We start from the raw sequence: 13,984 nt of genomic DNA on the forward strand, positions 1-13,984 counted from the left end.
GCCCATTCAAAGTTTGCAATTTCAGTCGGTTGCTATAGCGCCCCCCTTTGGCCAATTGATGTAATATTGCTTCATTGGCATCCTCCCATGACCCTCTACCACTGTGCCAAATTTCACATGGATTGACCAAGTCAGTGAGGAGAAAAACGTGGAACAGACACACACACAGAGTTTTCATCATTATATAGTAAGATAACAAGATACATTTATGACGTAAAGGTTGTCCTCTCTGTCGTTTCATGAGCTGAGCTACACATGTGCACTGACACAACCTTAGGATTGGATACCCTCCACTAGTATGAAGCTACCTGCCTAGAGGTAGGAACATGTACATTAAAAAAAGGTGTGAATGCATCAGGGATTTTCTTTTTTCATTTTTATTTTTGTGGCAACTAAAGGAACACGGAAATACAGTTTATTTTAAAAGTAATGGATTGCTTATTGAAAATATAATTAAATAACTTACTTGAATTGCAGAACTATGGTGTTATGTTACTCATTACAACCAAAAAGTAATCTGAGTACCTGCTACCGTCAACCCCGGAGGTTAATTTCATATTTCAACCATCAAAATTAAATAACTTTAACCCATTCACAACTCAATTATGTTCCACACTTAGAGTAAAAATAACAATAAATGGTCTTTTTTTTAACAAAAAAAAACATGAGAGCATTTCTTTTTCATGAAAGGTTAACTCATATCAATGAATTAAGTGTCATCATGACTCAAAATATCCTTCATTTCTAAAGTATCTCCAGAAAAAAGTGTGTTAAAAACCTCCCAGAGAGAAATATTTTGTGTACATAATCAGTATGATGCATTATAAGCTGGTTGTATCATTAAAAAAACAAATAAGCAGGTGGTCAGAGAGTCACAGTGGTGGAAGAAATGATACCACAGTGCTGGGTAGCTTAATTTATGATTATATATCATAATTCATTAATTAGTCATATGTCATATTGTTAATCTAAATCTGTAAAATGACTTAAGTTATTAAATAAATATTGTGCAGTAAAAAGTATTTCCCTCCGAGATACAAGAAGTATAAAATAGCATAAAAAAAGAAATAAAGTAAGTTCAAGTACCTCAAAATTCCAGTACTTGAGTAAATGTACTTGGACACAGGACTCCAAATTGATGCTAATGCTGCTGAGATGTCTGTTGGTTGTGTAAATAAACAATGATTTGCCAAAAAGTTTACCAAAAGTTATATGTCAATGTGTTCACAGCTTGTTTCTGCTGCCCCCAAGTGGCCAAAAACATCAGTTCATGCAGTTTTAAGCATCTTAATCAAGACAAGAGGACCAAAAGTATAGATTACTATCATATTATGAGCAGTAAATATATTTAAAAAGAAAATCCATAAAATGAAGAATAACTCCAGTAAAATATAACCTATGTTCCACTGGTCAATATTAATAACGTTGACTGGCCTTTGCAGGTGTCCTAAAAAGACCGCCTGGCAGCTCCGTTTTAATTTCAGCCTCACTTTGCGCTCCGTCTGTATCCTTTAAAGACTCCTCTGTAAATGGTAATGTCTGTACCAAGTCACATCTAGGGGACAGGATCAGAGTCGTGTCGGGGGAAGGAAAGGGGAGAAAACAGTTGTAGATGTGCAGTAAATCTCTTTGTAGTTGTATAAGAGTATCGTGGAGGATTAATGCGACAGACTTCCCTAATGTAATCTACTCCTTCATCCAACACCCTCGCCACATTCACTGATTCAGAGCACCCAGCTGTCTGCTGTCTGGAGTGCGTTTGGTAACGCCTGCCACTCTTGTAAGATAATAACAAAACACAAGCAAGGGATTATGAATTACTGAATTACCTACCCTGTCCAGTAGGAAGTTAATTAAACCATAATACAGTATTTAACTCACAATACTTTTGAAAAAATAACTAATGCTTACTGCTGTGTTAAGGAAGTGCACAGACTCTGTTTAAGCGCCCGACTCCTTTGACAGGCAGAGGGTAAAAAAAACCCTTCAAGATTATAAGATTAGCCGAGGGGGACCTTTAAATTTCAGAAAGATTTCCATCTAACAGTTTTGGCTCAGTGGGTTGGTATTCCATTACGTAACAATTCCCATGACGTCTCTACTGTTGCCAAAGTAATTGCGGAGATGACAGTGGGCTTGATGAAATAGTGGATTGGTGTTTTTTTTTTTTTAAATATATGTGGCAGTGGACGCAGTTAGTACAGCTTTTTAGGGACTTTTCACATTTAAAAAAATCTCAGTGAGAGCAGCTTTAAATATATATGTGTGTATGTGCGAGTGTGTTTGAATTTAAAAGACAGATACAGAGGCTGTTTGCGGATGTGATTGTTGGTGGAGACCCAGCTGGGATGATTCCCCAGCAAGGCAGCCTGCAGGAGCCTCAGGGATACAGTGCAGCAGCAGGGTGACAAAAGACACATTTAATGATCTCCTCAGGTGTCGGAGTCACCAGCTGCTCACCCACCTTTCTGCCACCCGTGGGTTACAAAGGGTCTGGCAAACTGCTTTTACCAGTGACTGACAGCTGCGTCGTGACAGCTGAGGGCTTCTCTACTGGTTAAAGTTCACAAAAAAATTGTTTTTAAGGTCCAGTGTGTGTGGTTGGAATGGAATATAATATAATACATATGTTTTCTTTAGTGTATAATAACCTGAAAATAAGAATTGTGGCATTTTTGTTACCCAAGAATAATCTGTTTATATCTACATAGGGAGTGGTCCTCCTCTACAGAGATCACCATGTTGAACGGCAGTGTAGCCTAGAGCAGACAAAATGATTGCTGGCTCTAGATAGGGCCATTTGTTTTTTCATGTGGCGAAAACAGTGCAGGAAAAACTCTGATTTTTTAATGTGAAACTGCTTTATTCAGTGTTTTCACTGGTCTAAATCACCTGGTCTGTTTGTTTTAAGGAGGATAAGATCTCTGCAGATAATTTGGCTTCTGGTATAAACCTCCTGAACGCCACATCTTAAATTATCAGAGAAAATAGGTAAGCACACATTAGCAGGTGCTATGCTAACGGCCTGCCTCCAAAATGCCAAACAGAGTCGGAGAAAATCTGTTTCGTAACATGAAACTGCGTTGTTTAGTGTTTTTACTGATTTAAATCACCTGATCCTTTTGTTTTGGACAGGACAACATCTCTGCGGATAATTCGGATTTCAACAGGGAGACGTTTCAGCTAGTTGCAATGTGCAGTCCTCACCACTAGATGTCACTAAATCCCCCGAAATCTTACCCACTGTTCCTTTAACACACTGAATTCCATTGCATTTTTCTGTTTTTTCAGGCACAATTTCAGCGTGGTTAATTTTCTCAGAGGAAAAACAAATTCAGCCAACATTACAGAGAGGTCGCCTCTGCTGAGATTCTCCCAAGATGAAAGGTGAGTAATTCTTCACTCTTTAGATCATAAGTCTGGTATGGTAAACACCGATCAACCAAATCATTAAAACCACTGACAGGTGAGCCGAACACTGATCATCTCGTTACAATCCAGTGTTCTGCTGGGAAACCTCTCTACACATATCTCCCACCCAAACATTGTTACAGACCAAATACACCCACTCCCTGAAGGCAGTGCCCCCCCTACAGGATAGTGCACCATGCCACACCACAAAAACTCCTCAGGAATGGCCCGAGGAACGTGACAAGGAGCTCTAGGCACTGACCTGGCCCCCAAAGTCCCCAGAGCATCCAGCATCTGTGGGACGTGGCGGTACCCCAGAGGTACCCCCAACACACTGTGGAGTCTCCTTGGATCGGACTTGGCTTCTTGATTGGATTGGGATCCAAGGAGTTTTGAGGCCAGGTTGTTGCTTTGAGCTCTCTGTCTTGTTCCAAAGATCTTCCCTGAACAATTTGCACCGTGTGGCACATTGTCTTGCTGGGGGGCCAGCGGCCATCGGGGAGTGCCACCACCGTGGGAGAGTGTAGTTGTTCTGCAGTGGTATTTGGGTGGTGGAGCGTGTCAAATGGCATCAACACGGATGCCAGCACCAAAGGTCTCCCAGCAGACCACTGCACTGTAACAAGATGATCAGTGTTCTTCTCTTCACCTGTCAGTGGTTTAATTTTGTGTGTCTGATCTTTACTGAAGCAGTTTCACAGTTTCTACTGGAATAACACTTTTTTCATAAAAGAGGAGATTATGTATTTTTTGCTTTAGTATTTCATATTTGGCAGAATGACATGCCAGCAGTGCCACTTTATGAAATGGCTCAACTTATAACATCATTCTGACAGCAGTGTACAGCACAGGTAATGAAATTCTGATTATAGGATGCTTGTCTTTTACAGTCATGTTTTAGAATTCGAAACATTTTCATTTTAAAAGCTTTACACCACAGCTGGCGTCCTTAATACAAATGTAGTGTTTATTTCTCTCACTGAAACTCTAGTGGTCGATGCTCAGATGACTGACAGTGATTATTCTTTTCCAGTATGACCTACATGACCTTACATGACCCCAGCTTCGTTGGAGGGGAAGAGCCCTGGGACAACGGCTCCCTGGACCTGGAGAGGAGGTATCGGCTGGGCAGTGAGGTCACCAGCCTGTCCCTGTCGCGCTCCAGCTCCTCGGAGAAGAGCGACCCTCTGGACAACCTCAACCTCAGCTTCAGATTCACCAGCAGTGTAAAGTGAGACCCCTCATGTTGCCAGGAAACTATGACTGACTGCAACATTTTATATAGTGGTGCTTCCTAATTGACACTACTGGTGTTTTTGAACGCACTGGTTTAAGATTTTGGGCTTTTGTTGCTTCCATAACTTTTCTTTTTTTAAACTAGTAGAAAGAAAACATCCAAAATACACATTAAGACGTTTGTTAAAGTTTAGATTTCTGCTCTGGAAATTCATGCAAAAAGTGCATATTTAATTAGATAATTTTGTGTGTTAAAACATTACATTTCATAAAAACTTTTAAAACAAAAAAGTAACTGGGTAAGTTTCATAGTGATATCTATTCGTTAAAATCTTTACCCTGTTCCCCTGTAGTGCCTTATTTTTGGTCTGGAAATCTAAATGGAATTATAAAACTCTTATCTTTCCTATTATGAGCCAGAAATCTTCATTTCAGTGGCACTTGCACCAGACTACAGTTTTATTCCTATCTATATTCTGAAGACCTGATTTATAGAATTTTTTACCTTACTATATAATGATGAAAACTCTGTCTGTCTGTGTGTGTGTTCCACGTTTGTCTCCTCACTGACTTGGTCAATCCATGTGAAATTTGGCACAGTGGTAGAGGGTCATGGGAGGATGCGAATGAAGCAATATTACATCAATTGGCCAAAGGGGGGCGCTATAGCAACCGATTGAAATTGCAAACTTTGAATGGGCATATCTCATGCCCCGTATGTCGTAGAGACATGAAACTTTGCACAGAGATGCCTCTCCTCATGAGGAACAAATTTGCCTCAAGAACCCATAACTTCCGGTTATATAGATTTTCCGCCATTTTGAATTTTTTGAAAAACACTTAAAATCGATCTCTTCCTAGGAAGTTTGACCGATCTGCATGAAACTCGGTGAACATAATCTAGGGACCAATATCTAAAGTTCCCTCTTGGCAAAAGTTGGAAAACTTACTAAAACTGAGCTTCTATAAGGCAATGACTTTAACTATCTGCCTTTCAACGTGCTACCTCAACTACTAATGTACAGTTTCAGTCCACTAACTATCCCACTATTGGCAATGATACTACTGTACTTTCAATAAAGCAGTCGTACTATCAAATTCACAAATGCTCTGTCTGAATACATTGCTCTTCTTAATGGGTTCAGTTGACTATTTAATCTGCAATTTCCTTTGACCTGTATCCCAAACACACACCATGTGAAACTGTACGTGGGCAACTGTGCACTCAATGGGTATGGACTAGTTCCTAAGACCATGGCAAATTTAATTTTTTTTCTGGCTGTCGACAGCATTTTCTGATGTATGGAGCGATAAAAAATATCCAAAGCCCCCTCTGTCGAAACATTTGACTCTTAATGTGTCAACAAAATAAAACAAGAATCTGGAAATTGGCTTTATCCCGTTTTCAGATTTTTGTTCTGGAAATTCATGCAAATCAACACATATTAATGGACTGCACTTCTTTAGTGCTTTTCTAGACTTCCGACCACTCAAAGCGCTTGCACACTACATGTCACATTCACTCATTCACACACACATTCACACACTGGTGGCTGAGGCTACCATACATGGTGCCACCTACTGCTCAGTAACCCTTTACATGCATTCACACACTGATGGAACAGCCATTGGGAGCAGTTTGGGGTTCCCTATCTTTCCCAAGGATACGGTGACATGCGGACTGGAGGAGCCGGGGATCAAACCGCTGATCTTCTGATTAGTGTACGACCCGCTCATATACATAAAGTTAGCAACAGGGGAATCAATAATCGATCAATCTGTTAGATAAAAATACTACCCTTCTGACCTGTGGTGTCTCCCCTTAACCCCGTAATATGAAGTCTACTTACAGTCCCTCTTGTGAGGAGTTTAAAGAGAGATTATTCCTTCTGAGTGTTTTATTTGAATATCTTTTAGAAACCCGAAGAAGTACAACTATACAGTGCAAGAAAAAAACCCCGCCCCCCAAGAAACAACAACCAAAAAAATACAAACCACAAAAACATGAGAGTATTTTCTTATGTTTTTCTTTTAAATCATTTCCTACACCGGCAATCATTCTGCAAGCCCTGTTGAGGGTCCTGACCTCCAGGTTGGAAACCTCTGATATACAGTAGGCTGCTCTGTTAAAATGAACACTGAACCGTGTCTCCATTTTGTCTTTTCAGATGCTGCTTCAGAGTCTCCAAAATTGCCACGATGTTTACTATTGTTGTCCTCTGCAGTGTAAGTGGACGTGTCCATCCATCACACAACACTTTGGGTGTAATAACACAAAAGCATCATGTTGTAAAAAACAAACAACTTCACAGTTAACTTAAGAGTTATCTTACAGTTATCTTATATCTACACATTTTTTGCCTTATTCCTATTAAAGGAGGAGTTAAACATTTTTGGAAATACCGGTATGCTTATTTGCTTTCTTTCGTAGAGGGATTTTAAACAACACACTATATGTATGGACTTTTACCACACAATGTGTGTCCTTTTTCGATATTGTCTCGATATCTCGCCAACTGTGACTGAACACTGTGTTGATGAACGGTTTCTGGTTTCAGCTGTTCTTCAGCATGTATCCGGACAGAGACAACCCCTGGAGGATGTTGGCGGTCTCTTCAACAGACAGTTTCTGTATCCTTTCCTGTCGCATCGCTGTCGATGCACCTAGTGACTTTATGTTATGTTCTATATTTAGACACAACAAACTGGGCTGCAAAAAGGCCTTTAATCAACAGGAAGAGGGGTGGGACATCATGCAGTTGTGTTTTACTGTGAATATAAGGGAACGCAGAGACATCGGAGATGATTAAAAACAGATTTTTAAAATGTGTTAATACACAAGGGTCTTAATCAGAGTGAATGCTGCAGGGGAGGATTGGCTGAGAGGTGAATAAATGGTCCCCACTGCTTTGTTTCAATGTGTACTTCAGTCGCTGAGTCGTATTCAAGGAGAAAGGACTCTCTTGCCTTCATTATATTCTGAAATGGGCTGAAAAAGAACCCTGCGCAGTTTATTCTTATGGAGCCTTTAATCAGTTCCAAAATGTCATCTCCAAAAACTTTCCTCAGTCTCCTGTGCTGGTCTAACAGTCCTCCGCAACACATTCAGTCTCCTTTCAAACACACAAACACACATTCAACGCATCCAGATTTTTCTCTTGACGCTCGGCGTCCCACAGCAATGAACCTGACAGATTTTCGAGACAACGCTCTGCTGAAGCTCCAGGTGGGAGGGCCTTTCACAGGAGGGATGATCGACCTCACAAACCAAGAGTACATCCTGATCCAGGTGGAGCAGACCGAGCAGGCGGGACAGCGGAGGAGGAGGACTCAGCAGGTGAGGGCGTCTGTGCGGTACATTTTTTGCTGTGTCATCTGTGCAGTGCTGATCAGTGAAACTCATTTATCTTCTGAACAGGTGATTCATAACTGGACCATTCCTCTGCACAGTGAACGCAGTGACCAGATACTGGTGACGAAAACGTTTGAGATGGTCAGCAGGTACTCAGAACGCTCTGTGACACTATGTTGATTTGAACATATATATTGGTCACCTAGTGGACTGTATGAAAATGATTATGGGGTCAGAAAGCTGCACACGTGACAGGATGAATGACAAGCTGAATACATTTTTGATAACATGGTTCTTTTTTAATTTAATGCCTTACAATAGGCACATTTAAGCCACATAACTTGATCGTGTTTTTATTATTTCGTTCTTTCATTATATCACATGGAGAGGAGTTCATGCCAGACTTCAACATCATAAACAACAGATTTCTGACATGTTTATTTTGATGAATGTAAAAGAAAACCATGCATGTTGTTCTCGCTGCTGAGCTGTTCCCTCTCCCTCACAGTGACCCCATCATCATCACCATTCAGGCCTTCCTGCAGGATAATGAAGTGGTGCCGTTGTCCATGACCCACCAGTCGCTCTACGTCAGCGTGGAGACACAGGTGGCCATCGCTGCAGCCATCCTGACTGGCGTCTATGTCCTCATCATCTTTGAGGTAAACGGCCTGTGATGAATGAGTCTGTGTTTGACACAGTATCTGCTGCCTTGTCGTTTCTAAACATACAGTGGGTATTACAACAGAGGAAGCTCTGATTTTATCCACACAGACAGGTTTTTTATTTTTTATAAAATAAAAACAGGAAGCAAATTTTACTCATATTAAAACTGATAATTTGTGCTCAGCAAATCTTCACTGGGTCATATACAGATACACAACCAGATTCTCAGTCCTACAACTACATCATTATGATGACATGAATGCTTGCATGACTAAAACAAGAATTTTTTCCACTTAATCACTAAATTATTGTGTAATTTGACACTAACGTACTGTAGGAGGCATCAGCACAGGGACGTCAGTGAACACATGATCACATGCTTCTCTCTGCTTGATTTCAGCTTGAGCAGAGGTCTAATCAACCAGAATAATCATAATAATCAGTATGTGTCATACTAAATCAAAATACTAATCAGCCATGATTAGCAGATGTATCATTACTTTAAATGCATTTATTATAATTTAATATACAGCTTTCAGCAGTCAGGTTTGTAAGTAAGATTAATTTATGTTTAACGCTTACAAAGCAACTTGTTATTGATGGACATGATGCTCAGTTATGGATTGTAATTTAAAAAAATCATTAATAAGGTACAGTATTAGAAAAATGCATCTCAGGAATTTATTAAGATGCATTACACAACAAATCATTGATTAAATATCTGTCTATATCTAATGAATGACTTATTTAATGTGAATTAATTATTAATTTCCCACATTAGATATCATTACTTTAATGTGTTGCTCATTAGCTTCTCATTTTACACGTACTTGTTGAGTTTCGAGCTCCCTGCATCTACATCTGTAATTTTCAGTCATTCCCTGTCAGTGTTTGGTTTTAATTAGACAGGCTAATCTCCCCGCGTGCGACAAGGTGTGAACGCACTCAGCTGTGCCGGCAGGGGCAATGCTAAGATATGAAAGTCAACAGCGGGCTGCGAGAGATGACAGCGCAGTTACTCTGTGCACATGCCTGCATGTGTCATCTGTGTTACTGACAGGCCTGCCTGCAGAGGCTGTCACTGGAAGTGTGAGGGATTGTCTCTGAAGCAGAAGAACACACAGTGCGTGGCTACTCAGACATCAGCAAGATGTCATCTGACTTCAGCTCTGTCTGGTCTCCATTTGAGAGTGTGTCACTCCTCTGCAGAGTTGATTAGTTTTTCTCCATTAAACTTTAATTTAATGAGTGATCACATATTGTGATTTTCTGAATGATGAGTTCAAACAAAGAGAACCCTCAGTGTGTTGGTAACTGGACACTGATTTTCTTATTTTTAATGGGCTCTTTAGTGAAATGTTCTTACTGAGGTTTAAAGTAAAGAATCGCAGCATGGTTTTTCGCCTTTTGTCATTCTTGACAAAAGCTGAGAAGGAGGATGCTTTTGTTCTCTTTTATCTATTATGTGAACAGATGTACTCAGACAAAGAGAAGTTTCTGAGAGTCTGTAGACTGTCTGAGTTCTTATCCATCTTGAGTGACATCTGAGACCCAGTTTAGAGTTGAGTGGTTCAGCGAGGTCATTATGCATCAGAGACGACAGCTGTTCTCATCAAACATTGTTCTTTTACAACAGACAACAGAGTTAATGTGACAGAATAAACCTGTCAATACAAGTGCCTTTTCCCTTTAATTTGCCATTTCAAATTAAAGGGTAAGTTTGGTATTTTTTTCCAACTCAAACTCTATTTTCCCATGTTTTTGTTTCTAAGGGTGCTTTCACACCTGCCCTGGTTGGTTCAGTTCAATCAAACTCAAGCTCATTTGCCCCCTGTGTTCGATTTGTTTGGGCAGGTGTGAACACAGCAATCACACTCAGGTGTGCACCAAAACAACCGGACCGAGACCTTCTTGAAGAGGTGGTCTCAGTCTGGTTGTAAACGAACTCTGTTGCGGTTTGTTTGTGGTGAGAACGTGTTCCAACCTTGATCCAAACCAACTGCAGTCACATGACACATTGTTTGGGTTAAACATGAGCATGTTACAGTCCTGGAGGATTATTAATGTGCACCTCCTCCTGTACTGCCTTAATATGCACATTCAGCACATCCAATGCATCAAAACATTGTTTTCTAGTTGGAGCCGCGCCTCGTTTTCAAACTGTATGGTTTGACTAAAATGAACAATGACAGCAATATAGTCCACGATGAGCAGCGCTAAAATCAACCTGCGTAGTTGTCCCTCCATTGTGACATTAGAAAGTGTCACATTTATCTTGCAAGTGTACTCTTCTTCAACGTTTGCTTTACTTCCTGGATTTTTCCCACATGGAAATTCTGACCAATCAAGAGCAGCTTTCTCGCACAAGGCATTTGATCTGGTCCGCTTGTAAATGCTGCCGTGAGAACACAAACAAACTCTAGGCAATTATACAACTTTGGAACAAAATTAGTCCCTGATTCAGACCAAGACAACTCTAGGTCTGAAAGCACCCTTAGTGACTAATGGGATGAACAGTTTTTGAAATTGGTCCATTACTGACCGAGAGGGCTGCAGTCAGCAGCGACGAAACAGGCTGTTTGCACCATCAATTTACGTCCACTGAAAGTGCTTGTTTTTGCCACACACAGGTTAACATTAGTATTCTAAGTGTCTGACATTATGGAAAGGATCCCTACAGAGCAAGATCCTTTTTGTTTAACCAGAAACAGCTCCGAAATTGCTATCGCCAAATGCACCAGACTCCATTTAGATAAATGGCAGTTTTATCATCATAAAACACACTTAATTCCAAGTCAACAGAAACAAAACAAAACTCACAAAAACCATTTTGGTTCATCCGTCTACTCTTCCAACAATCACCTCTTCGGTTTAGATGTGACAATATGCTGCCATTACACATGCTTAAATGACTATTATTTGAATGGAGTGTGGTGGGTCTGGTGATGGCGAATTCAGGGTGTTTCTGGTTAGACAAAAAAAATCAAACTCTTTAAGAGGAAGATCTATCTCTGTAGGGATCCTTTCTACAAATTGACAGACACTTAGAGTAATGATCTGAGCGTATCTGTGGCAAAAACAAACTGCCGACTGCAGCCCTCTCGCTCATTAATGGACCATTTTCAAATACTGTTGTTCCCATGAATCACTTAGACCCATAAACACGGGGATAGGGTCCAGCTTGAAAAATACCAAACTTACCCTTTAAGTAGAATTACATTGAATTTTTTTGTTATTAGTATGTCTTCCATTTAGGTGAAGACAAAGGCCACAGATCCCATGTTCTTTATCATGAAAAAGCCATTACATTTGCCAATAGATGACCTACTTTCCTTCAATTTATTGCTGTGGCATGAATGTCTGATAACACACCCATGCTTATCATAGGCCTCAATTTTTAATAATGGGATGCATCATACATGAGAGCAGTGATGGAGCCTGGTGGATGAGGGCGACTCTTAACAGCGTCATTGAGTTGTCTGTAATACCCCCTTGAAGTTCTGCATTTCCTGATGTTTTGCACAGAAGAAAATAACACACCATCACAGAACTAATGGAAAACAAGTCTCGACCAGATTTGTTTGACTCATCTTTCCTGTTACTACTCCTGTACATGACACAGCTTCTGAGAATAATTTGGTTTTTCGGAGAATGTCTTTTTAAATTACAGTTCACAGTTTGAGATGCAGAATATGGCATCGTTCAGTGACAGGTACAGACAGGTGAAAATAAAACACTGGCACCATGGGGAAGATACAAGGCAATAATGCTACATAAATACAACAAACTCAAAAAACATAATGTAAGATAACGAATAAATATGAATAAATGACTGAATAGACACATTAAAAGGCTGTAGATCTGCATTAAAGACTCATGTGACTTAACCAAAGGTTTTTAAAGCATTCGACTTGTTAGAGATATAAATGTTGAATATCTGACTTACTGTGGCTTTTTCCTCTGTTTGAAAGTGTTGGATTATTTGTGTGACTTTATTTGGACGTTATGAATGACAGTGGGAGACTGTTAAAGAGATTGATTGTTATCATTAAACAGTTGTTGATATTCATATATCGTAGCTTTCCTTCATTCAGTGGTATTAAGTGTATTTTGATGGTGAACCTCTTGATTTTTCAGATCGTGCACCGCACCCTGGCTGCCATGTTGGGATCATTAGCAGCCTTAGCTGCTCTGGCTGTCATTGGTGATGTAAGTCACTTTTACTCCTAGTCCTATTTTACCAGGACCAGACTTAGAAAAACTGATTCATGCTTTTATTACAACTCGTCTTGGCTACTGTAACTCACTTAATGTCGGAATTAGCCAAGCTTCCCTTGCCCGTCTGCAGCTTGTCCAGAATTCTGCTGCCCACCTCTTAACACATACTTGCAGGCGTGAGCACATCACACCCATCCTGGCTTCCCTTCACTGTCTCCCTGTATGGTACAGAATTGATTTTACGGTGCTCCTATTTGTTTGTTTTGTCAGCCTTACTGCCCACCTCGATCCTTAAGATCGACTGATCAGCTGCTGCTGACAGTCCCCAAAAAGAGGCTGAAGCTCAGAGGGGATCGGGCCTTTGCCGTTACTGCTCCTAAGCTCTGGAATGAGTTGCCCTTGCACATTAGACATGCCTCCTCGCTTCCTGTTTTAAAATCTCATTTAAAAACACACTTTTATTCCTTGGCTTTTAACACTGTAATTTATTTGCCTTGTTCTTGCTTCCTTGTAGTGCACTTGCTGTGAAATGTTTTTCCTGTGTTTTTATGTCTTTTAATTCTTTATTTCTACTCCTGTGTAATGTCTGTTGAAGCTCATGTTTTATTTCTAATGTACAGCACTTTGGCTAACCTCTGCAGTTTCTCAAATGTGCTTTATAAATAAAGTTGAGTTGAGTACTCTTCTGTTTTAGTGAGCTGTAAAATAAATAATGCCTAGGACAGGGGTCGGCAACCTTTACTATTAAAAGAGCTAGTTTTGGCCAAAAACATTAGAAGAAAAATCTGTCTGGAGCCACAAAACATATTTGAGCCTCATAATAGAGGTACCACAGCATTTCAAGCCAAATTTAGCCCATCAACATTATTAATAGGTCTAAATGAGCACTGTTTTTAATCAGTTGGTACTTTAATTTTGCAGGGTTGCCGATGAAAACAAACAAATTTGTCCACGCACTCTTAAATTCTCTCAGTTAGCCTAGCAAGGCAGCCTCAAGACTACAGTGGCCATCGCCAGTGATGTTTTTAGAAGAAAAGGCACCAGGCCAGACATATGACGCACGTTTTAGCTGACAAAATGTTAGAACATCTTTTTAAATTG

General features: G+C 40.1%; 1 protein-coding gene across 1 annotated transcript in view; it reads left to right on the forward strand.

Moving 5' to 3' along the window:
* The window catches only part of oca2 (oculocutaneous albinism II), an 84,252-nt gene that overhangs the window by 5,193 nt on the left and 65,075 nt on the right, over positions 1-13,984 (forward strand). The window contains exons 3-10 of the mRNA XM_050054592.1: positions 3,292-3,387; positions 4,445-4,642; positions 6,816-6,873; positions 7,206-7,278; positions 7,827-7,984; positions 8,066-8,148; positions 8,508-8,661; positions 12,803-12,874. Coding sequence (XP_049910549.1) covers positions 3,292-3,387; positions 4,445-4,642; positions 6,816-6,873; positions 7,206-7,278; positions 7,827-7,984; positions 8,066-8,148; positions 8,508-8,661; positions 12,803-12,874 — 892 coding nt within the window. The remainder of the gene's footprint in view (positions 1-3,291; positions 3,388-4,444; positions 4,643-6,815; positions 6,874-7,205; positions 7,279-7,826; positions 7,985-8,065; positions 8,149-8,507; positions 8,662-12,802; positions 12,875-13,984) is intronic.

This window comes from Epinephelus moara, chromosome 10 (genome assembly GCF_006386435.1).
Source record: "Epinephelus moara isolate mb chromosome 10, YSFRI_EMoa_1.0, whole genome shotgun sequence".
In the NCBI taxonomy this organism is placed as follows: Eukaryota; Metazoa; Chordata; class Actinopteri; order Perciformes; family Serranidae; genus Epinephelus; species Epinephelus moara.